This window comes from Sminthopsis crassicaudata, chromosome 5 (assembly GCF_048593235.1).
Source record: "Sminthopsis crassicaudata isolate SCR6 chromosome 5, ASM4859323v1, whole genome shotgun sequence".
NCBI classification, from domain to species: Eukaryota; Metazoa; Chordata; class Mammalia; order Dasyuromorphia; family Dasyuridae; genus Sminthopsis; species Sminthopsis crassicaudata.
Genome location: NC_133621.1, coordinates 283,471,150 through 283,493,431, shown reverse-complemented (window position 1 = coordinate 283,493,431; position 22,282 = coordinate 283,471,150). Strand labels below are relative to the sequence as shown.

General features: G+C 36.7%; 1 protein-coding gene across 4 annotated transcripts in view; it reads right to left on the bottom strand.

The window, feature by feature from the left end:
* Positions 1 to 22,282, bottom strand: part of CFAP54 (cilia and flagella associated protein 54) — a 279,694-nt gene that overhangs the window by 94,994 nt on the left and 162,418 nt on the right. For all 4 annotated transcript variants that reach the window (XM_074271318.1, XM_074271319.1, XM_074271321.1 and 1 more), the window contains 6 exons: positions 21,339 to 21,548; positions 17,169 to 17,235; positions 13,573 to 13,755; positions 10,350 to 10,436; positions 8,015 to 8,137; positions 1,114 to 1,170 (listed from right to left, as the gene is read on the bottom strand). In XM_074271318.1, coding sequence (XP_074127419.1) covers positions 1,114 to 1,170; positions 8,015 to 8,137; positions 10,350 to 10,436; positions 13,573 to 13,755; positions 17,169 to 17,235; positions 21,339 to 21,548 — 727 coding nt within the window. The remainder of the gene's footprint in view (positions 1 to 1,113; positions 1,171 to 8,014; positions 8,138 to 10,349; positions 10,437 to 13,572; positions 13,756 to 17,168; positions 17,236 to 21,338; positions 21,549 to 22,282) is intronic.

The window sequence follows — 22,282 nt, the reverse complement described above, 5'->3', positions numbered from 1 at the left end:
ACTTCCAGTCTATCCATATTCATAAAGCAGTTCCATTGCGGCTGAATGTCTTCCTAGACATGTGAACAACTCATCTTTGCTAAGTATGGTCCTTCCATGACATACTAAAATTGCTATTACTGAATATAGATAGAGCTTATTCATCCTTGTTCATGTTGATGGAGGGACCGGGGATGGCACAAAGGCATTTTCTCTGAGTTGATTCGATTCTTTTCGCCAGCATTAAGAATTACTAAATGGATGGAATGGGACCCAAGAAACAACTTTCTGCTCTCTGAGAGAAATTTCATGGAAGTTCAAGAATTCTCTTATCATAAGGTTTGATTAAAAGACAAAAAAAAAAATAACTCTCAAACAACTCTGAGGAAGACAATTGTCTTAGAACTAGAATGAAGCTTAAGAAAAGAAAGGCAGGGAATTTCTAATGGTAAAGCTCTAGCATTAGAATCATGGAGGATATCTGCTGAATATCTAATGTGAAATGTGAATTTTGATGAGAATATATGCAAGTATAATATAATGCAAATTTATGTGCACATATATGTGTATAACTACACATATACGTACGCATGTGTGTGTCAAGTTAAATCAGGTCAACAAGAACTTTTTAATCCTATGTTATGTACTCAGTACTGCAGATACAACCACAAAAAAAAAATTGTGCTATTTATTGTCTATATTGCTTGTTTAAATTATTTGCCTATTATCTCCTCCATGAGACTGTAAGATCTTTGTCTTTTGTTTCTTTTTGTATTGCCAGCACTTAGCACACTGCCTAGCACATATTAAGCCCTTAGTAAATGTCAACCGACCGCCTGACTTATATTCTTGGCCCTCCTGTCTGTGTTTGTCTCGATGTTGTTCTAAGAGAAAGCACAAGTAAGTCAGAAAGGCCAGACCTGATACTGGCCAATAACAATGATGATAAGTGATACCATATTGCTTACCTTCTCAAAGGGTGGGGAAGGAGCAGGATGGAGGAAGAAAAAAATTTATTAACAATTTTAAACAATGAATGTTACATTTTTTAATTTAATGAAATATATATTTTTTTAAAATGTAAAGATGGTGATTTTTAAAGATAATGACATAACAAAAAGATATTTTACTTACCTGTATATTTCCTTTGGACATATAACATTTTCCTGTTTCAAATGGCTGTGTGGCTAGCTAGCAAACACAAAATTAGAATTAGTATGAGTTCTTTTTTAAGGTTGGCAGAGTGAATATAATTGTGTTACTATGGCAATATGTTCTATAGTATCTTTTTAAAAGATGGTCCCAGTTGATCCAGGTGTTTCTTACAAACTTTGTACCATCAGCAGCATAACTGTGAGTAAAAAGTATTCATCCCTCTCAGGAAAGTGGACAAAGACTTTCCTTCTTAAAGTATAAATTAACCCAAGGAGAAGCCTTCTACAGTATTGGTCAAGAGTCAGGAAAGCAGAGGAGAAAGAGGCCCCTGGGATTACATTCCACCTCTGGTGAGAGCTGCTTGTGTTATCTTGGATGAGTTCAAGTTATTGGGGCTATAAAATCTTGGGGCTAACAATTTTTTTGGATTCTTTTTCCTTCTTTTATTTGAAAAACAAGAGTAAAAAAAAATAAGGAAAACAGAAAAGAAATACAAAATAAAATAAAGCAAAACAAAATGTGCCCAGCAGACCATTAGGGATTCAAAATATATAACAATAAATTACCAGATCAAGAAAGTATATAAATTAGTGAAAAAATTATATTCATGAATGACCTTTTTTCTTTACTTCCTTGTAAATTGTTCTTTGGTTCTCTGCTGCTCACCCTACTTACTTTATTCTTTTTCCCTCTTTCATCCTCCTCCACCATCCCAAGCAAGCTTCATTTAAGAAAAATTATATTTATGTATACGTATAGAAATATATAGACACATACACACACAAACCCATACCGATCCCATGTGCACATACATGTCTTTCCTACCCTTGTTGCCTTTTAATTAAATTCTCCTCCATAATTTGCCTTCCTATTACTTAACCTCTCCCATCCATAGATCCGTCTCTTGTTTTCTTCCCTCATCCTTTGCTTTCCCATTCATATCCTTCCTCTCTTATTTCTTTATAGATTTTGGAGGGTGCTATACCTTCATGGTATATATGTAATATTACCTATTGAACCCATTCCTGATGTGAGTAGGTATTCAGAATTACAAGCCCTCCTCCTCCCAATGCCTTTGTGGCTATTCTTCCTCTGCATCTCAGTTGTACAACATCATTGTTATTTTTACCTTAACTCTGCCCATCTTTCTTTTGAGCTACCCTACCAAATTTCCAAGATGGTAGGAAACTAACTCAGAGTGTTCATCTAACACACACCCCCATTTTACAAACAAGTAAACTGAGGTCCATAATGGCTCAATGAATTGTCCAACCAAGGACACACAGTTAACTATTAATCAAATCAAGACTATTTTTCCTGACTCTCAGTTCCCAGAATTACAAAATACTGAGATAGACGGGAGCTCAAAAATCTTTCTAGCTAAACCCAACCCTAGACAAGAATCCCTTCTATGCTATGGATGATGGGAAGTAATTAGCTTTTATTTAAAGACTTCAGTGAGGAATGGCCCACTCTTTCTTGAGTTAACCCATTCCATATTTGGATAGTTCTAATTATGGCCAAGATTTTCATGTTCTTCCGTTAATTTTTACCTTGCTTCCTAGAGCTGCCCAAGCAGTATAAGCTCTTAGACCCCTTCTTCTACATGATTCCTCAAATCTCTTCCCCAGAAGAACTATTACTAGATCCTTGAGGGCTGCAGGTCCTGAACCTTTTTTAGGACCCCTTTACAACACTTTTAAAAGTTATTGAGAATTGTACTCCCCACTCTTCAAAAAGCTTTTATTTATGTGAACTTTGTGTATAGATATTAACTAAACTAGGAATTTAAATATCTTAGACTTATTCTGAAAAGAGTTTTGTCCTTGCAAACTCCCTGAAAGGGTCTTGGGGAATGTAGCCTGTGGAATATGCTTTGAGGATCTCTGTTCGAGGCCATTAATCTTCTGGGCTGTCCTTCTCTGGATGTTCTCTAGCTTATCAATCCTTTCCTAAAACGCATCAGAACACAACTATTCATATAAAGTCTCATTAGGGTAGAGGGATCCCTGGACCTGGATATGATGCCACGTTTCTCGACTGCCATAGCTTACTCTTTCTACTAGTCCACACTTTATTTTTTACTTAACCTGTCTGAGTCTCAGTTCCTGCAAAACAGGGATAATTCTGGTTGGACAGTCCAATTCACAAGGTCATTGTGAGATTAGATGAGAATCTCTGTATGACACATTGTCCCAATAAACCTTGTATAAATATGTTATTGTTATTGTTATCACTGCTGATGAATCAGAGGAGGGAGGAGGAAGAAGAGGAGGAAGAAGAAGAGGAGATAAAGAAGAAAGAGAAAAAGGAGAAGGGAAAAAGAGGAATACGGAGCTGCTGAGAAACCCGGCAGAATGATCACAAGAAGACAGGACTGGAATGATAGCAGAGAGGATAAAATGATTCAACAGGGAAAGTTATTTTAAAATGTCCTTTGAAGAGAAAGGACGGGGGAACAGTGAGTTGGGGGCAGTTGGGATCCTGGTACAAGGAAGAAAGCCCAGGAGAGTAGTTAACTCTGAGAACCACTCAAAGAAGGATTTACAAGGAAGACAAGTGGTTTTGTACCCAGTCTACTGGGCTTGAAGTAAGCACGCTTTGTACACAGTGAGGGACCTGGGTCTGGATAAAGGAAGAGAGAGAAAATAGAGAAAGAAGGATTTTTGTAATCATTTATTCCGATATTTTAAGTTAGTCTAATTGGTTTTTAAAAATGGGTCATGAAGAGTTGGAAATAACTTAGAAACAATTGAAACCAAAAATTGGTTAAAATATGGTGCTAAAAATGCTTGTGTTAATGGGGTTGATCTTCATTTGGGCCACTTAGCTTGATTTCATGTCATATTTTTAAAAATGGGCCTCAGATACCAACTGAGACACACAGAAAAAGATCATATAAGAGATAAATGGAGAGATGGTGAATGAATCAATAAAAAGTATTAAGAATAAAGCAAAGGGGGAAAAAAGCCCTGAAGGCTGCTAAATGACCCAATGGATAGAGCTCTACACTTACAGTCACAAAGACCTGATTTGAAATCATATCTTAGAACTCAACTGTGTAATCTTGTGACCAAGTCATTTAACCTCTGTCTATCTCAGTTTCCTCCTCTTTAAAATAGAAATAATAATAATAATAGCATCGACCTCCCAGCGTTGTTACTAAGACCTGAGGAGACGTTTACAAAGTGCTTTGCAAATCTTAAAAATCCTACTTGTTACTGTTTTTGATAGTGAGTCAATACATCATCTTCAAGTATGAAATAGTTTTTGATCTCTGAGAATGGTGAGCTCAGTGAATGCTCAGATATGAAGCACCACTAAAGACTGAATGAATATTAGAGGACATGTCTTTTGTCATGGAGGAAGGGAGGAAGCAAAGTGAAGACTCAGAGGGGCATGAGGAAAACCAAGACTTTACAACATCAAGGAGGTCACATAAATGTGTGCTAAAGCCAGGGCACAAAGAGCAATGAGCAAAGATAGAGAGAAAACTTTAGATTCAACCATCAGAATGAAGAGTTAATTCTCTCTGGAAAAATGATTTCAGTACAGCAATAATACAAGGATCAAATAAGGTTTGGAGAATTAAAAAAAAAATTCCAATAATCAAGACAGACCAAGCAAAAACAAAAAAATAGATGTAATAAAAATAGATAAGGAAGGAAACTATATTTTGTTAAAGGTTACCATAGATAATGCAATAATATAAATATTAAACATATATGCATCAAATAATAAACATATTCCAATATAAACTGCTAAAAGGCCTTTGTAAAGCATAACAACAGCTAATATCTGTTTAGGATTTTATGGTTTAAAACCTCAACCCAATGAGATGCATATTGTAAGTGCCCAGGTCACAGATATACTCAGTGGTAGTTCAGGGATGTGAACCTAGTCCTTCAAACCTCAGTTTTCTGAACTCTTTCTATCACAACTTAATTGATACCATTTCCATTGACCTATAAATGTGTTTTGATCCCACCCATATTTTCATGTTTTACTGTGATACCCCACCCCCAACCCTTATTTCAGCACTCTAGGAGACTACATTCTTTCCCAAAGCACTAAGCAATGAAATAAAACTTATGGCAAAAGTGGTCAGAGTCCCAATTATTATGAAAAACAAAGCAAAAGAAAATGCAAAAAGGCAGGATACATTAATTTTCTCTGAGCTCTACTTTGATTTAATTTAGACCTAGGTACAAAGACCATTCTTTCTGGGGCTACTTTAAGCACTCAATTCAATTCCTTAGCACAGAATAAGGAAAGATAGGTAAAATTATCTCTGAATGGGCAGAAAATTTGAATTAAATTGGAAAAAGTGTAAGGAAATGCTTTTTTATAGAAAATAAAGAAATTAGGGATAAAAAGGGAACACACAGATTTTACTCTTTAATAGTATTAATCAAAGCAAGAAATTAGAAGAGATTAATTTTTTTATTAGGGTCATACTCTATAAAAGAGGATTCCTAACATTACCAAAATTGGGTATATATTAAAAATGAAACATCTCATCATTGTTGTAATAAAAATAACAGCAGAATAACAAGGCCACTGGAATTTAATTTCATTTTACTCTAAGCATTTCCTCTAAATTGTGATAACAATTGTGCTACTATGAATATGCTGAAAAGCATGGGAAGACTTATATGAACTGATGCAGAGAGAAATAAGAATCAAGAAAACAATATACACAATGGCCACAATTATATAAATGTAAAGAATCACCACCACAAAATAATCAAAAGTGAATGTTATGAAATTAGAACGGCTAAGCTTAGTCCCAAAGAAGAGATATGAGAAAAGACCTCCCTTGTTTCTTTGAGGAGGTAGGAACCTATGAATGTGGAACACCACACATGGATTTTTTTGCTACATCCATTACTTTGGGGGGATTTGTTTTTGTTAATTGATTTTTGTTTATTTTTACTCTGTGTTATAAAAGATGATTCTCTAGGAGGGGAAGAAGGATTCATTGAGAAACAAGAATGATAAATCAAACACTATCAATGTACATTTATTCAAAGAAAAATAAGCATCTCTTTTGTCTATGCCATCTACATTCCCCACTAGACACATCCTGACCCCAGGCCCAGGGCCCATCCATTGTCATAATCCCACTGACCCTATACTACATGGGAGGTGCCAAACATACTTAGAACAAGATGAATCACATTGATAAGCAGCAGATATTTATTGTCCAGAGAGTTAGGGGGACTAGCTATCCTCCTGTCACCTTAATTAATGGACATCATTTTCGGCAGACTTATGTTAACTCCAGTAACCTGGCCACTTCCTGGAGTAAACATATCCTCCTAAAGGAATGACCAAAAGTATTCTTTGATGGGTCTCTTGTGATAGAACATCCTTCTACTTGAGGAGAGCTGTTCTGTCTCAAGGGTCACATATCAAATGAGAACATTTAGTGCAGTGCTTTTTTGTTCTCAGCCTATAAAAGCTCCTTAGTGGAAAGAGACTTTGAGAACTCAGTTAGGAAGTTTGGGGCTACTTGCCTAACAGGCTCCCTCTTGAAACTCTGACTAGCTGTGTCCCAAGTTCTCCCAGTTTAAGAAATTCAGATGTTGGTGCTTCCTTGAAGTAGTGATGATGTATGTTGTATATTGTCTGTTTCTTATATTGTCTTGGCAATCACTGTGTTAGTTAAGTGCGCATTACTTTTATGCTATAAGTTTCCTCTTTTCTTATATCTGGTTTAAATCAAGATTCTGAGCAGTAATAAATTTCTGTAGTTCATCAATTTAAATCTGTGCCTGTTGAATCCAAATTCTGAACCTAGATTAATCCTGCTCCTTAACACATACTATAACCTTGACCATGTCACGTAATGCAGTATCTCTTTCACACTAACTTGCAGCCAATTGCTAACCTGCATTGGGAGGCATTTCCTCACCTAGAATTCCCTACAACCATGAGCAAATATAGGTCTAGCCCCTTCCCCTAACTCTGTTTCTCCCTGGACAAAGACCTCACACTTAAAGCATCTACAAATGTGATTCTTAGCCCCCCTCAATAACACTAATGTCAGTACCTTGCAAGGAAAAACTAGATCGAGAAGACTGATGAAAGCTACTTTTCTTGGATTTTCTTGAGTTCCAATGGCTAAAGAAGTCATAATCTAGGGACCAATTCAACGGTAATAAGTGCCTCTGTGGTCATATAAGTTGTTCTTCAGACCAAATGACTGATCTCATCTATTGTCAGGGCTCTCCTGCCAGGTGGAACCCATCAGAATTTATGCTCTGTTAGTGTCACCATATAAAACGAGGGCTATATATCATGTTTCAATGAGGCTTGGACCAGTAGGAGCCTGTAGAATAATTGGTAATTATTTAAACAATCAGAATAAACATAGAAACATGGCCTAGGGAGTGTGCAGGAGGCTAGAATAAGCCATGAATCATTTTCTTCAAATGAGTCAAACTGATGAAAACTGGATTATTGATGACTTTCAGCATCCTACACATGGCCTTCAATTACTTTCCCCACTCCACTTTTCTAAATCTTTGGTTTTGTAGCCGTCATCCAGAGGCTACAGATGTCTTAATGAAGTCAAGTCACAATGGCATAACCTATTTCCATTGACTGGGCTGCCATTACATAGGAGTTTGTTCTAACTCTTGAGCATCTATAAGGTCACTATGGGTCAAATCATGTCACCCAAAAAGCACTATCCTGGGCAAGATGTTCTCCTGCCCATATAAGTGACTGTTAGTATTGTTCCCCTAGTCCCCACCTTGTAAAAAGTCTCCTACCTCTTTAAATTCACAAGAACAACTTGACTTCATTCCTTAGATTTTAGTAGTAAAACATTTAAAGGTAAAAATATGGCTTTAATTTAACCTTGCAGACTTACCTTACTTTTCCCCAAATTTTTGGAACCTGTGTGGGTGGTATAGAAGCCGCTTTTTCCAGGACAAAGATTATATAATTCATTATAAGCTTCAGAAAGGAATCCTAAGTCAATAAGGACTTCAATCTTTAAACAGAAGAAAAGAAAAAATGAGAATTTGGAACTACTCACATTAAACTACAATAATGAGAAATAAGAAGAAATGGGGTCAAATATCTCTGAACTCAGGATTATTCTGATTAACACTGGTAATCTCAGATAAAATAATTAAAATATATATTATGAGCAAAGAGATGCAAGCAAAAGTTAAATGAGGAGCCTAAAATCATACAGCTAGGAAATGTATGAAGCTGGATTTGAACCCAAATCTGGAGTTCTGACCCCAGATATTTGTGCCATTTAAATGCATCATACATCATTTCATTGGATTCCTATAACAATATGTTCAGCACTAATATATTGTTGATGGAGTTGTGAACTGATTTAACCATTCCAGAGAGCAATTTGGAACTATACCCAAAGGGCTATTAAAACTGTGTGCATACCCTCTGATCCAGCTGTGTCTCTACTGGGCCTGTATTCCAGAGAGATCCTTAAAAGGGGAAAAAGGGATACCCACATGTGCAAAAATGTTTGTAGCACCCCTTTTTGTAGTGGCAAAAAACTGGAAACTAAGTGGATGCCCATCAGTTGGGGACTAGCTGAATAAGTTATGGTATATGAATGTTATGGAATATTATTGTTCTATAAGAAACAATCAGCAGGATGATTTCAGAAAGACCTAGAGAGAGTTATATGAACTGATGATAAGTGAAATGAGTAGAACCAAGAGAACATTGTACACAGCAACAATAAGATTATGCGATGATCAATTCTGATGGACATGGCTCTTTTCAAAAACAAAATGATTCAGACCATATCCAATGGTCTTGTGATGGAGAAAGCCATCTGCACTCAGAGAAAGGACTATGAGGACTGAGTGTGTATTACAATATAGTACTTTTCACTTTTTTGTTGTTGTTTGCTTGCATTTTCTTTTCTTTCTCTTTTTTTTCCTTTTTTGATCTGATCTGACTTTTTTTGTGTATATTTCCACAATTCTATGTTTAGAAGAATTGCACATGTTTAATATATTGGATTACTTGCCATCTAAAGAAGGGGTTGGGGGGAAGGGAGGAAAAAAGGAGAAAAAAATCTGGAATACAAAGTTTTGCAAGGACAAATTTCAATGAAACCATAAAGTCCTATGTAAAAATGCTATTATTATGTTGTTCTTATTATTGTTGTTTAGTAGTTTTCAGTTGACTTTGGGGCCTCATTAGGGGTTTTCTTGGCAAACTGTGCTTTGCCATTTCCTCCTACAGAAATTTCTCAGATGAGGAAACTGAGGCTAACAGGATTAAGGAACTTGCCTCAGGCCACACTGCTTATTAAGTTTCTAAGACCACATTTGAATTTAGGTCTTTCTGATTCCAGGATCAGCACTCTATCTCTGTTATTATGTAAAGAAATTCATAAAACCTAAGGAGCTATATAAATGTGCCTAGTTATATTTTCCTACATAATAGTTGAAATAATTTGAAAGTTAATTTTAGTTCTTTTCAAATTACATACCAAGGAGTGTTAAAATTTTTGTGGTTTTGTTGTTGTATTTTAAGCTCCAAGCCGTTTCGCTCCCTTTTTCCCTCTCTACCCTACTAAAAACGGCCTCTATTAGACAACATATATAAATATATAAAACACTGTGCATACTTCTATTTATTAGTTTTGCCTCTAGAGCTGAATAGCAACTTTCTTTATAGTTGATTTGAATATTTATAATGCTTACAATAACTTATTTTTTTTAACAGTTTCGCTATTACCAAACTCTTGGTTCTGCTCATTTCCGTATAATTTCATGCAAATCTTTCCATATTTTTCTAAAATCCACCAGCTCATCATTCCTTATAGCACAGTAGTATTCCATCATGATCATATAACACATATACCACAACGTGTTTAGTCATTTCCTAACTGATGAGCATCCCCTCAAATTTAAGTTCTTTGCCACAACAAAGAGAATTGCTATAAATATTCCAGATCACATATGTTCTTTTCCTTTTAATTTGACATCTTGAAAAATAAACCAATAATATTTTGGGGTCAAAGGGCATACAGTTTTAGAATTCCTTAGACACAATTCCAGACTGCTCCACCAAATGGTTGGATTAATTTGGAGTGTCAAAATTAAATTGATGTAAAACCACAACCCAACATGACCAATAAATTTGTCACTGAAAAAAATAACATGTAATCTACTTAAATGTAGATTTACTACTAAAAGCCAATACACCATTACCTTAAGGAGCTTTATATCCAGGCATTTACATATATCTTGGCAAACTTCTGAGACAAAATATTGGTATAACGAAAGGAGCGGCAGAACCTATAGAAACAAGGGAAAAAATGTATTTCAGATAGACAATTCACAAATAGCTGAGATCTAATTTTTCATTTAAGGAAAATATTAATACTGAAATAATAATTCAGTTAATATTGAAATTTAATTTCAATTAAAATTGAAATAATAGAAATCAGTCTTCTCTCTTTGATAATTATAATGTCTGTCATTTCTGAAATGGTTTAGCACATACTGGGGAACCTTATCAAGACCTGTAGGAAGGTATGGCAGCCATTCTAAAGTGCTCACATTAAACAGCACAGGTTTCCTTTTAAATGGTTAAAATACAACGTAATTCAGGGCTTTAGTCTCTGAGGAAGGGAAAAGAAAAAGCAGAAAGATGTGCTTTTTCTAAATAAAATTAAGTCATTATTTAAACTTCACCATCCATTTCAATATTACCCTTGATTTAAAGGGCACAGGAAATGAGATAACTGAAAATGAGAATTTAAATTCTTAAAGGTCTTGGAGTATCAAGTTTGGCATCTGAACAACAAGGTCCCGACCTTTGAGCTCTGAGGAACACAGGGAAGAAATTTGAGGCTGATCCTGCCAGAGTCAAATGTTGAGATGCCAGCATCTTTTCTCTTTGATTCTGCCTCAAAATCATATCTCCAAGGGAGGGTGTGAAGTCTGGATGTCAGCCTCCTTTGGCCCTGGTTCCACAGCCTGTGTCTTACCCAAAGTAAGAAATGGGCACATTAGATCATCTCTGATCTTTCCCTGCCTGTTAGTTCTGGGGCTGCTAATCCAGTAAGAAAATCATGTAGCTTTTTTTTTATTTCTTCTTCTTCAGGACCCTTAAAAAATTATCATAGAGCAGCTACATGGAGACCTTGAAGTCAGGCAGATTTGAATTGAAATGCAGCCTCTGACACTTACTCACTGGGTGCTGCTGGCTAAATCACTTAATCCAGATTATCTCCCACCAAAAAAAAAAAAATGTCACAGCAAGACAGTAAGGAACAGTAGAAAGAAGACTGGATTTGGAAAGTCTGAATCTGGGTTCAAATTCTGTCTCTCTTATTACCTGAGTAATCCTGAGCAAGCTCTGAGGATCATTGCCCTCATTTATGAGCTGAAGGGGGTGAATTAAATCAACAGTCCTGTGAGGTAGATCTCTTTATTGTCCCTATTTTTACAGGTGAGGAAACTGAGGTAGACTGGAATGAAGTGATTTGCCCAGCTATTAAGTGCATAAGGTGGGATTTGAACCCACGAGAAGGCAAGGGAGTAGTCCAAAGTGAAGAGCTAGGAGAAAGTGGGCATGAAAGCTAAAAGGGATGCTTTTAAATCTGTGATCCCATGATTTGGCTTCATGGATCTTTGCCAACAGCTAACTCTGCTGCTGACAACGATTTTTTTTTTCATTTTTAAAGAAACTAAAAACTCCCTTTAGATGATCAGGAACTTATTTGGAGTCTAAGGTAATTCAAATCTTGAAACAATTGTGGACAATGGCGCCACTTCTCCATGGTAACCATCAGGAAGAAATAAAAATGTCCTTTTTTCCCCCCAAGACCCATTTTGAGGCAGGCTTCTCAATTTCTCTGAGAAAACCGTCAGCTTTTCTTTTGAAATGGATAAGATGTCTTCAAAATGAACATGCCCTGATAACCAAAAGGAATTTAGTTTTAAAAAAATGCAACCAAGGAAGATTCATGTCTGGAAATAAGCAAAGAAATCTAGATGGATACAAACAGTGGACCAAAAAAATTGTGTTATTAATAATGAGGATGATGATGAAGAAGAGAAAGATTGCTTTCTGCTGAGAGCTCCCAGAGCAGCAAATGAGAAAATTTCTGTTATTTTTCTATTTTGATATCAGAAATGACTTAGCCATTCAATGTGTTTCTATCTAACTTCTTCCAAGGTTTGTAACTGTCATTATATCACTAGGACCCAGGATTCAAAAGGGGTCTGAGTCAAAAGTCACCAGGGAACCCATTGTAGAATCAGCAATAAGAACTAGCATTTAAAGACCTTTAAAGTTTGCAGAACTCTTTACAAATAGTTTTCTATTGATTTGATCCTCCCAACAATCCTGGCAGGATCTCTTATAATTGTCCCCACTTTTACAGGTGAGGAAACTGAGGTAGACTGGAATGAAGTGATTTGCCCAGGATCAGAGAGCTATTAAGTGCATAAGGTGGGATTTGAACCCACTAGAAGGCAAGGGAGTAGTCAAAAGTGAAGAGCTAGGAGAAAGTGGGCATGAAAGTTAGAGCAATAAAAAAGAGGAAAATCTGGAAACGATGAGTGAACTGGACAGCAAGTATTATTACTAGGCTGCCATAGGTTCATTATGGGAAGCAATAAAGGAGGAAATTGGATCAACATGAGCACAATTTTAATAGAGACAAAAAAGAGGGCCTTTCTGAAGAGCCCCCTTTGTGCTAATTCTGCAGAATAAGGAAGCCCATCTGGGTTACCCACCCTCAGCTGCAGTCTTGAGATGCATAGCATACCTTGAGAGTACCAAATACCTGGATCTTTCATCTGAAACTTAGACATACTTGGGAAAAAAAGAAATACTTGGAACACCAATTATTTGGAAGCTTTAGTATCTTTGCCTCCCCATCCCCCCAAAACCAGATGAGCTGTGACTTTGCCATAGGCCTCTCTGGAACACGAATAAATGTTCTCATTATGTTTCACAGTCAGCAATCTCTATCCCACTTGGGTGCCCCTTGGGTGGTGGAACAGCCAAGTGATGCAAATGATGAAACTCCGCGCTCAGCCCCCCCACCAAGTCCTCCTAAGGCTGAATGGGCCAGTGATGGGAAGGAATAAAAAGGGTTTTGTGGGCACTCGATCTGATGCTGCCTTAATTACTGAAGGACTCACATTAGGAGTTAGGAAAACCTGATAAAACCAAGCTGACGCTGACTTACTTTGTATTCAGTGATAACATAGGAGGTAACCTTGTGGAAAAAAATATTAATAACCTTAAATATAAACTAACTTAAAAGCCCACATGGGGATTCCCATTTCAGAGTCCTCAAAGGCCTCGTGAAAGAAACTAATCAAAGGGAATTTCGATAAGGTTATAGAAGAGATGGATAAATGAGAAGAAGCAAACTTGCTGTAACATATCGTCGTCGTAAAATCTTACACTTACAATAAGGTTCTGTTTAGCAGAATGGAGCTCGTAACTGAGATAAATTAGACTGCTGAGGACCATGTTCACATTTACTCTGTGTTGGTCGCAAAAAATATCCAGGCCCGGAGCGAGCTGGCTAATTTCATACTGGGCATACTCATGGTCATACTTGGGATATATCAGAGAGGTTTTAAGCAGACCCTGGAAAGGAAAAAAGAAAAGAAAAACTGAAACAGCTATGAACTTGTATCAGTAAAACCAGAGTAAAAATAATGTGACACACATTTCTTTCTCTTTTTCTTTTTTCTTTCTCTCTTCTTTCCTCCTATCCTTTCTTTCCTCTCTCCCTCCCTTCCTTCTCTTCCTTCTTTCCTTCCTTTCCTTCCTTCTCTTCCTTGTTTTCTTCCTTTCCTTCCTTCTCTTCCTTGTTTCCTTCCTTTCCTTCCTTCTCTTCCTTGTTTCCTTCCTTTCCTTCCTTCTTTTCCTTCCTTCCTTCCTTCCTTCCTTCCTTCTCTTCCTTCCTTCCTTCCTTCCTTCCTTCCTTCCTTCCTTCCTTCCTTCCTTCCTTCCTTCCTTCCTTCCTTCCTTCCTTTCTTCCTTCCTTCCTTCCTTTCCTTCCTTCCTTTCCTTCCTTCCTTCCTTCCTTCCTTCCTTCCTTCCTTCCTTCCTTCCTTCCTTCCTTCCTTCCTTCCTTCCTTCCTTCCTTCCTTCCTTCCTTCCTTCTCTTCCTTCTTTCCTTCCATTCCTTTCTTCCCTCCTTCCCATCTTCCTTTCTTCCTTTCCTTCTTTCTTCCTTTCTTCTTTCTTTCTTTCTTTTCCTTACATCTTGTAAAATGATTTTCTGATGAGAGCCTGAACCCTCAGTAAGGGTCATGTAGTCCTGGGGTTCTAAGGAATAATTGGTGCCATGCCATCATTTACGTGGGCAGAAAGCCACTTACTTATGTTTTTAAAAAGCATTATGATCAATACCCCTTGTCTCATGAGGTAGAAAGGAGGCTGACACTACAGTGAAATCCTCTAATAAAGATTTCACACATTTTTGGGACTCCAGGATATTTTTAAAAGTTTGTTTTTAAAAAGTCAAGGGTGGGGCAGCTAGGTGGCGCAGTGGATAGAGACCTGGCCCTGAAGTCAGGAGGACCTGAGTTCAAATCTGGCATCAGCTTCCTAGCTCTGTGACCCTGGGCAAGTCACTTAACCCTGTTTGCCTCCATTTTCTCATCTATAAAATGATCTGGATAAGGTATCTTTGCCAAGAAAACCCCAAATGGGGTCACAAAGAGTTGGATACAAGTGAAAACAACATATATATATACACAGATATATATGTAATAGATATGTATAATAGATATGTCTATATGTTATATGTATATGAATGCATGTATATTCTTTCTGCTGAATTGTATGATGTGTCATACAATTCTTTTAACAGGTGCTTCAAAAGAGAAGTCAAAGTATATTTAAATGACCAATCAGAAAACTATAAGCTTGTGTCCTATTTGGTGTCAAATTGCTACTTAAAGATTTTATTCCATGAACTTGTTTGTTTTTTTTTAAGTTAATCTTACTTTATTTTTAGAGAGGCAGTTGGCTTAAGTGACTTGCCTAGTCACACAGCTAGTAAGTATTAAGTGTCTGAGGTCAAATTTGAACTTGGGTCCTCCTGACTTTAGTATGGGTGTTCTATCCATTGTGTCATCTAACTGCCCTTGAACATGTTTTTAAGATGCTAAAGAGAAGTAACAAATTTTTAATAACCCAATCAACATGATTTTAGTTAGCAATTCTTATTTTTATTATTTTATCATGTATCATGATGTATTAATTGTTAAATTAATTTTTATTAATAGATTTATTTTTGCTGTTTTTGAGACGTTAGAGATTTGTCTGGCAAAGACATTGGGATGTTTTGTCATTCCTTTTCTTTTAGAGATGATTTTATATGGTTAAGTGACTTGTTCAGGGTCATGGGGCTAGTATCTGAGGCCTTATTTGAACTCGGAAAGAAGTCTTCCTGATTCCAAGCTCACTGTTCTATCTACTAGAACACCTAGCTGTGCACCAATAGCTTTATATTCACATTCAATTTAAAGTAAGATATCAAATTTTGTTATTTGTCTAAAAGAAGTAATTCCATATCCAAAATCAAACTCTTGTGCTTGAGAAAGAAGGAAGGCAAAAGAGAAAAAAGCATGAGAAGGCAGCTCAAGCAAGGAAGAGTCCAGGAAAGTTTTCAATTCTCAAAACACCCTCTATCTCTCCTTTTCAAGCATCTGTAGGAGAATTTTACACTCTAGAAGCTGAACAGTCTGGCCTTGTGTTCTGAAATGCTTTCCCCTGAGAGCTGTCTTTTTAAGCCTTCATACAATCAGCCACTTGTGATACATCAAGCAAATAGGTCTCCATCCTTCAAAATAAACTAAGCAGCTAAGTAGTTTGCCCATGGCTACATCTCTAGGTGAAAAAACAAAACAAAACAAAACCAAAAACCCAACTGTTTTTGTTTCTAATTCAGATAAAAAGCCTTTTTATCAGCAAAATCAAGAAATCAAAAACTTCCACACATGGAAGATCTAACTGGTTTCTTCTTTGTTACTGAGGAGGTTTATTTGGAGATGAAGTTTGGTCCCATGGCTGCAACTATAGGACGCAGTCAAGAATGACATTTTGAAATAATTCTTATCAGGACCAGAAAAATGGAAAGGGGAGCTATCTGAAAACCACATAGATGCCCAACTCTTCCAAAGTCTCTTCTAACGCTGAGAGTCTATCAAGCAGCTCCAACCAATGGTACAGCCTGTATATAGTTTTTGGGGTTCCCTGAACAAAGTCCACTCCCCATAATAGGCAGAGAACCCCATTTTCCTTATACAAGGTTTCCCAAAATCTGAAAATTTTGCAACAGCCTTTCCTCCCCTTGATTGTCAGAGGGTTTTAACCTATCCTACTTCCCAACTTAACGTACAGTAATTTAAAGTGACAACCTATTTCCTATTATTTTATGCCTTTGAGAGGGATTATCACTTTAACCTTACTTCTAGTTTTTTCAAGAGGAAAGAGGAAAAAAATTTCCCTATTCTTTTTTAATTTTTTTTAATTTTCTTTTTTATTGTAAACTTAAAAATGATCAAAAGCAAATATTTCAATAGACAAAAGTGTTTTTTCCTATTGATGGAAGTTCTGAGCAGAAGGGTCTATCAGCAGAATAAATACAGGCTCACATCAGTTATTCTTTCACATAGTGGTTTCAATATATTGTGGGTCAGCAGAAGAAATTAAATGAGAAATTTAGGGGAAGTTTTGCTGAACCCACAGACTACACGAGAAAGGCAGTGGATGACATAGAACCTATGCCCAAATACTTAATTCAAAATGTACAATAAGGTATTGTAAACTCCCCATAAAAGAAAAAAAGGAAAATTCAGACTTCTTCTCTGGTATGAAGGTGTATTTTCCAGATCACAAGGCACCAAAGACCTAACCCCAAGATATGGAAGGGACCACTGTTCTAATTGCCAGATTCCTCCCTCCTTTTACCAACAAATTATAGGCAACTGGATGTATTAAGCAATTAATTAGTCATGTTATTATGCAAAATCATAAATAGTTACTTTAAAAAAAAAGGAAGAGAAAATGCAGCATTCGGTCCTCTCGCTCACATTTGATATCAAAATGTATCTGAAAAAAATACAACACAGAGAAATTATTTGATTGACAATTTTTCAAAAACATTAAAAAGGCTGTCTAATTACAGAAAACATCGAAGTAGTGTGGTAAGTAAGAGTGCTTGACCTGAGATCAGGTAGACTCATCTTCCTGAGTTCAAATCCACTCTCATACACTAAGCTGGATGACTCTGGTTAAGTCATTTCACCTTGTTTGCCTCATTTGTTTCCTCATGTAAAATGATTGGAGAAGGAAATGGCAAATCATCCCAAAATTTCTGTCATAAAATTGACCCCAAAATTGGGTCATGAAGGGCTGGTCATAGTTGAAACCATTCAACAACAACAAGTATAAATAGATTTGTCAAATATACCGAGTATTTTACTAAGTCTCTGACAGATAAAACAACCAATTTTATTGAAGAATAAATTACCACATTCTGTTTATTCCCCAAAAACTTCCAAAGGAGGATTATTTGCTCTTCCTTTATGGAGTTTTCTTCCCTTACTTACTTTGAGACTGGGGAGATGAAAGAAAAGATCATTTATTAAGCACCTACTATGTGCCAGATATTACACTAAGTACTTTTTTTATTTTACAAATAGCAGCTCATTAAATCCTCATAACAATCCTGGAAGGTGGCTTTTGGTGTTCAGTTCATTTTCTGTCATGTCTGACTGAACTTTTAATTCTACTTAGGAGGCAATAGGGAGCCAGTGAATAATTTTGAGCAGAGGAGTAATGCGATGTATATATAACATTTAGACATAAGAATCAAGTGGGATGCAGGAAAGATTAGAAGGGGATGGAGAGTGGGAGGAACAGAATGGAAGTAGGATAGTCAAGACAGGCAGTGATGAGATTCTGGACCAGTAATAGTGACAATAAGACTAGTCTGATGCAAGAAAGGAGAGGGGAGAGAAAAGGAGGGAAAGAGACATAGGGGAAGGGAAGGGAGGGGAGATAAAGATAGAAACACACAGCAGGGGGAGGGAGACAGAGACAGCGACAGACAGATAGACAGAGATACTGCAGAAGTAATGATGGGGAAAAGAAGAACACCTTTAGGGGGAAAATTTCATTTTGGACTCTCCAACAGAAAAGACTACGAGGGGATGAAAAATGACCCTTCGGAGAACTGATGATTTGTGAGCCATTTGGGAAGAATAAAAGTCATGGGCATTGAGTACAGAGATATGGCAAAGGATGGCCAAAGATGTAACAGTGGAAAAAGTCACCCTAATAATTAAGGAAAAGGATAAGGAACTGTGGAAGAAGAAATATTAGAAGGGAAGAGGAGTGGAAAAATGGAAAGAAAAGCATTTATTAAATACTTACAGAGATGGAAGAGACAAGTTAGCTAAGTACAACCAGGAGAGTGAGATACTTCTGAAGCCAAATGGAAAGAAGGTATTCAAGAGAAGGGGATGGTCAGCTGCTCTAAGAGGAAGCAAGATAAGAAGCAGGGGAAAAAATCAAGAGTTAGGGAATAGAATGCCACTTGTGACCTTGAAGAGAAAGATATTAATAGACTGGTGTATGAATAAACCACATTGCGGAAGTGTACTGAGGAGACAGTAGGTGGTAATGTGGAGAGAAGTATGGCCTATGGATGCACACTGTTAGAACTAGATTTTTTGTTTTATATTTTAAGCTTTTTATTTTCAAAGCATATGCATGTATAATTTTTCCAACACTGACCCTTGCAAAACTTTGTCTTCCAAATATTTCTCTCCGTTTCCCCCACCCTCTACCCTATATGGCAAGTAATCCAACATATGTTAAACATGTTAATATATATATATATATATATATGTGTGTGTGTGTGTGTGTGTGTGTGTGTGTGTGTGAGTGTGTGTTAAATCCAATATATGCATTCATATGTAAAAATTATCTTGCTGCACAAGAAAAAATCAAATCAAACAGAAAAAAATGAGAAAAAAATAAGAAGCAAGCAAACAACCAAAAAACAGTGAAAATTCTGTGTTGTGGTCCATACTCTGTTCCCACAGTCCTCTCTCTGGATGTGGATGACTCTCTACATCACAAGACCATTGGAACTGACCTCAATCATCTCATTCGAACTAGATTTTCAACAGTGTGGTCAAAACAGAGTTTTCCTCCAATCCTAAAATGAACGGTTGGAGCCCCGAGTGGCTGGGGGAAGCTGGCTTATTTCTGGAGCTGACCCTCTGCCCTTGTCTGCCTTCCTGACCCTTTCTCTTGCCTGCCTCCGAACAGCCTATTTAGGTGCATCATAGCCAAAGTCCACGCCACAGCACAGGTACCCCATGGAAGAATGCACTTCTCCTCTTGGACTCTTCCACATAACTTGTGAAAGCCCTTTTATTAGAAGAGAAAAAATAAATAAATAACCCAAATCGGGCTCCCAATAAATTAGACCTCAGCAAATTACATTACATTTTTAATCTGATTCCTTTATAAACAATAATTCATGAATCTTCTGAATACATAAAAGTGCCACTTATTATAGATGAGTAAACAAACTCTGGGGTGATAGAAGACCAAGGGAAAAATCTGATTTGCTCTTCCATAAATTTTCTTCTTATTTTCTCTCTGAGCTCAGGATATTACGGGTCTATGACACTACCTCACCCTTAGGTCAAGGAGGCAGCCTTCTTTCATCTTCTATTCCTCCAAGAAGCTAAAACTATATTAAAAAGGTGAAGGGAAATTCCGTGGCAGAGGCTCCTATCACTAGACTGGTGAGGAGCCTCAGAGAACATCCAAATCCATCTCTCTTTTTACAGATGAAGAAGACAAGACCCAGAGAGGTCACAGAGCTCACAGAATTAGAGCTGAAAAGGGCCTCAGGGAGGCTGTATATGCAAGGATATGTAGGTAGAAGTGGTAAAGTCAGAATCTCCAGTCATACAGGTCCATTGATTTTGAGCTGGAAGGGACCACAAAATCCATTTTACAGATGAAGAAACTGAGACACATGGGATAAAATTTCCTTAATGTTAAACAGATATTAAGTATCTGAGACAGGAATGGAACTCAGGTCCCATTTTATTCAAACAATTGTTTGGTTTAACTTCCTTAAAATTAAACAGGTAATAAGGATCAGAGGCAGGACTGGAACTCAGGTCCCATTTTTATTCAAACAACTGTTTGGTGTTGAGGTATTTTTTTTAAACAACCAAATTAAAGTCAATGTTTATGAAACATCCACTGTTTAGACATTGGTTGAGTACATTATGATTATCGAAAAATAGAATCAATCTTTTCTGCTTTGGGGCTAAAAACAGAATCACTCCATCTCAAGCCCCCAAGCTTTGATGAACAATCAAAGCTTTCCTTTCCATTTTTCCACTCTTTTTCCTTTCTAACATTTCTTCTTCCCCAGTTCCTCATCCTTTTCCTTAATTATTAGGGTGAATTTTTCCACTGTTACATCTTTGGCCATCCTCTCCCAACATCTCAAATGTTCACCATTTGAACATCCTCAATTCTGCTAAACAAAATAACACATCTCATACTGAAGCACCTGCTACCATCCCATGCCTTCAGTGGGATTATCCAGTTTATAATATTCCTGGCTTTTTACTATTTTTTTATCCAGCCCAAATTCTAATAGCTTGTTTTCTGCAAGTGGATACTTGAAAAACTAATAATAGAGATAATAATATAGGCAAATAACATTTATGTAATACTTTAAGGTTTATAAAGTGTTTTACAAACATAAACTTATTTCAGTCCCACAACCCCCCTGAGAATCAGGGATTCTTACTATCCCCATATTACAGATGGGGAAGATGAGCAGATTTGACCAGAGCCACCCAGCTATTAAGTATCCGAGAACAAATGTGAGCCCTTCCTGATTCCAGATCCAGTGCTCCATCCACTGGATCATGGCACCTTCACAACCAAAATAGACAGTAAAGTTCACTTATGTCTAGAGTTCAGATTTCTTGTCATGTTCTCTTTCTCTCAAATGATCAAATAAATCATTACACAGATACTCAAATGTTTACATGAAGGAATGATGCTTCAAGAAGATATCTACATTCAAGAAAACAACAAGAAATTGAGTCATCTGTTGGATTTTTAAAAATGGAAAATGAAAAAAGGTTTTGATTCTTCTCACTTACTGTGCCATTTTTGCTGCTATAATGCCTCCCAGCAAGCATCCCCAAAGACCAGCTTTCAGCAGAAATTCCTCACTGTAACCGATGAAGTTTGCATCCATGACCATATCAAGAGGGGTTTTGGGGGGGTTGGCCAACTCTTTCCAAGTATGGAGAACATCTGGTTTTTTGAGGATGGCATCAAGGGCTTGGCTCCAGCATTTATAAGCTGCCCTGAATATTAAAAAAAATTTAAATACACCACTTTCCTATATATAGGGAGATAGCATTGTTTCTGTTATCATCACAAATTTATTTCTAATTAAGAAAACAAGATCTTTTCAACAATGAGGCGATTCAGGTCCATTCCAATAGACTTGTGATGGAGAGAATCATCTGCAAGAGTGAATGTTGAAAACTATCTTAGCATGTATTTTGAAAATAAAAAAGTTATTGTTAAAAAAGAAAATAAACATATTTGAACTGATTCAGATAATATTTGGTTAATGCTTAAAATTTCTATATTTTTAAATACTTTTAAGTATTGTACTTTTAAGTACAATTTATATTTATAATGTACAATCAAAATCTTGAGGAGTATTTGGATAAAGGGATGGTTCCGTTCTCATTTGGAAAAGAGAAAATCAGATGAACAGTCACTCACTCAAGAGGCATTTTTTAAGTGTCTTCCATACCCCAACACCATCACTGGGATATAGTCTGTCCAAAGGAAGCCATTCACAAAATGTAATATAGCAGCAAAGATAATAGAATGAAACAACAGGAAGTAGCTCTTTTCAACAATGAGGTGATTTAACACAATTCCAATAGACCTGTGATGGAAAGAGCCATCTGCAACCAGAGAGAGAACTCTGGCGACTGAATGCAAATCAAAGCATAATATTTTCACCATTTTTGTTGTTTTTTGTTTGCTTTTTTTTCCTTTCTCGTTTTTTTTTTTCTTTTTT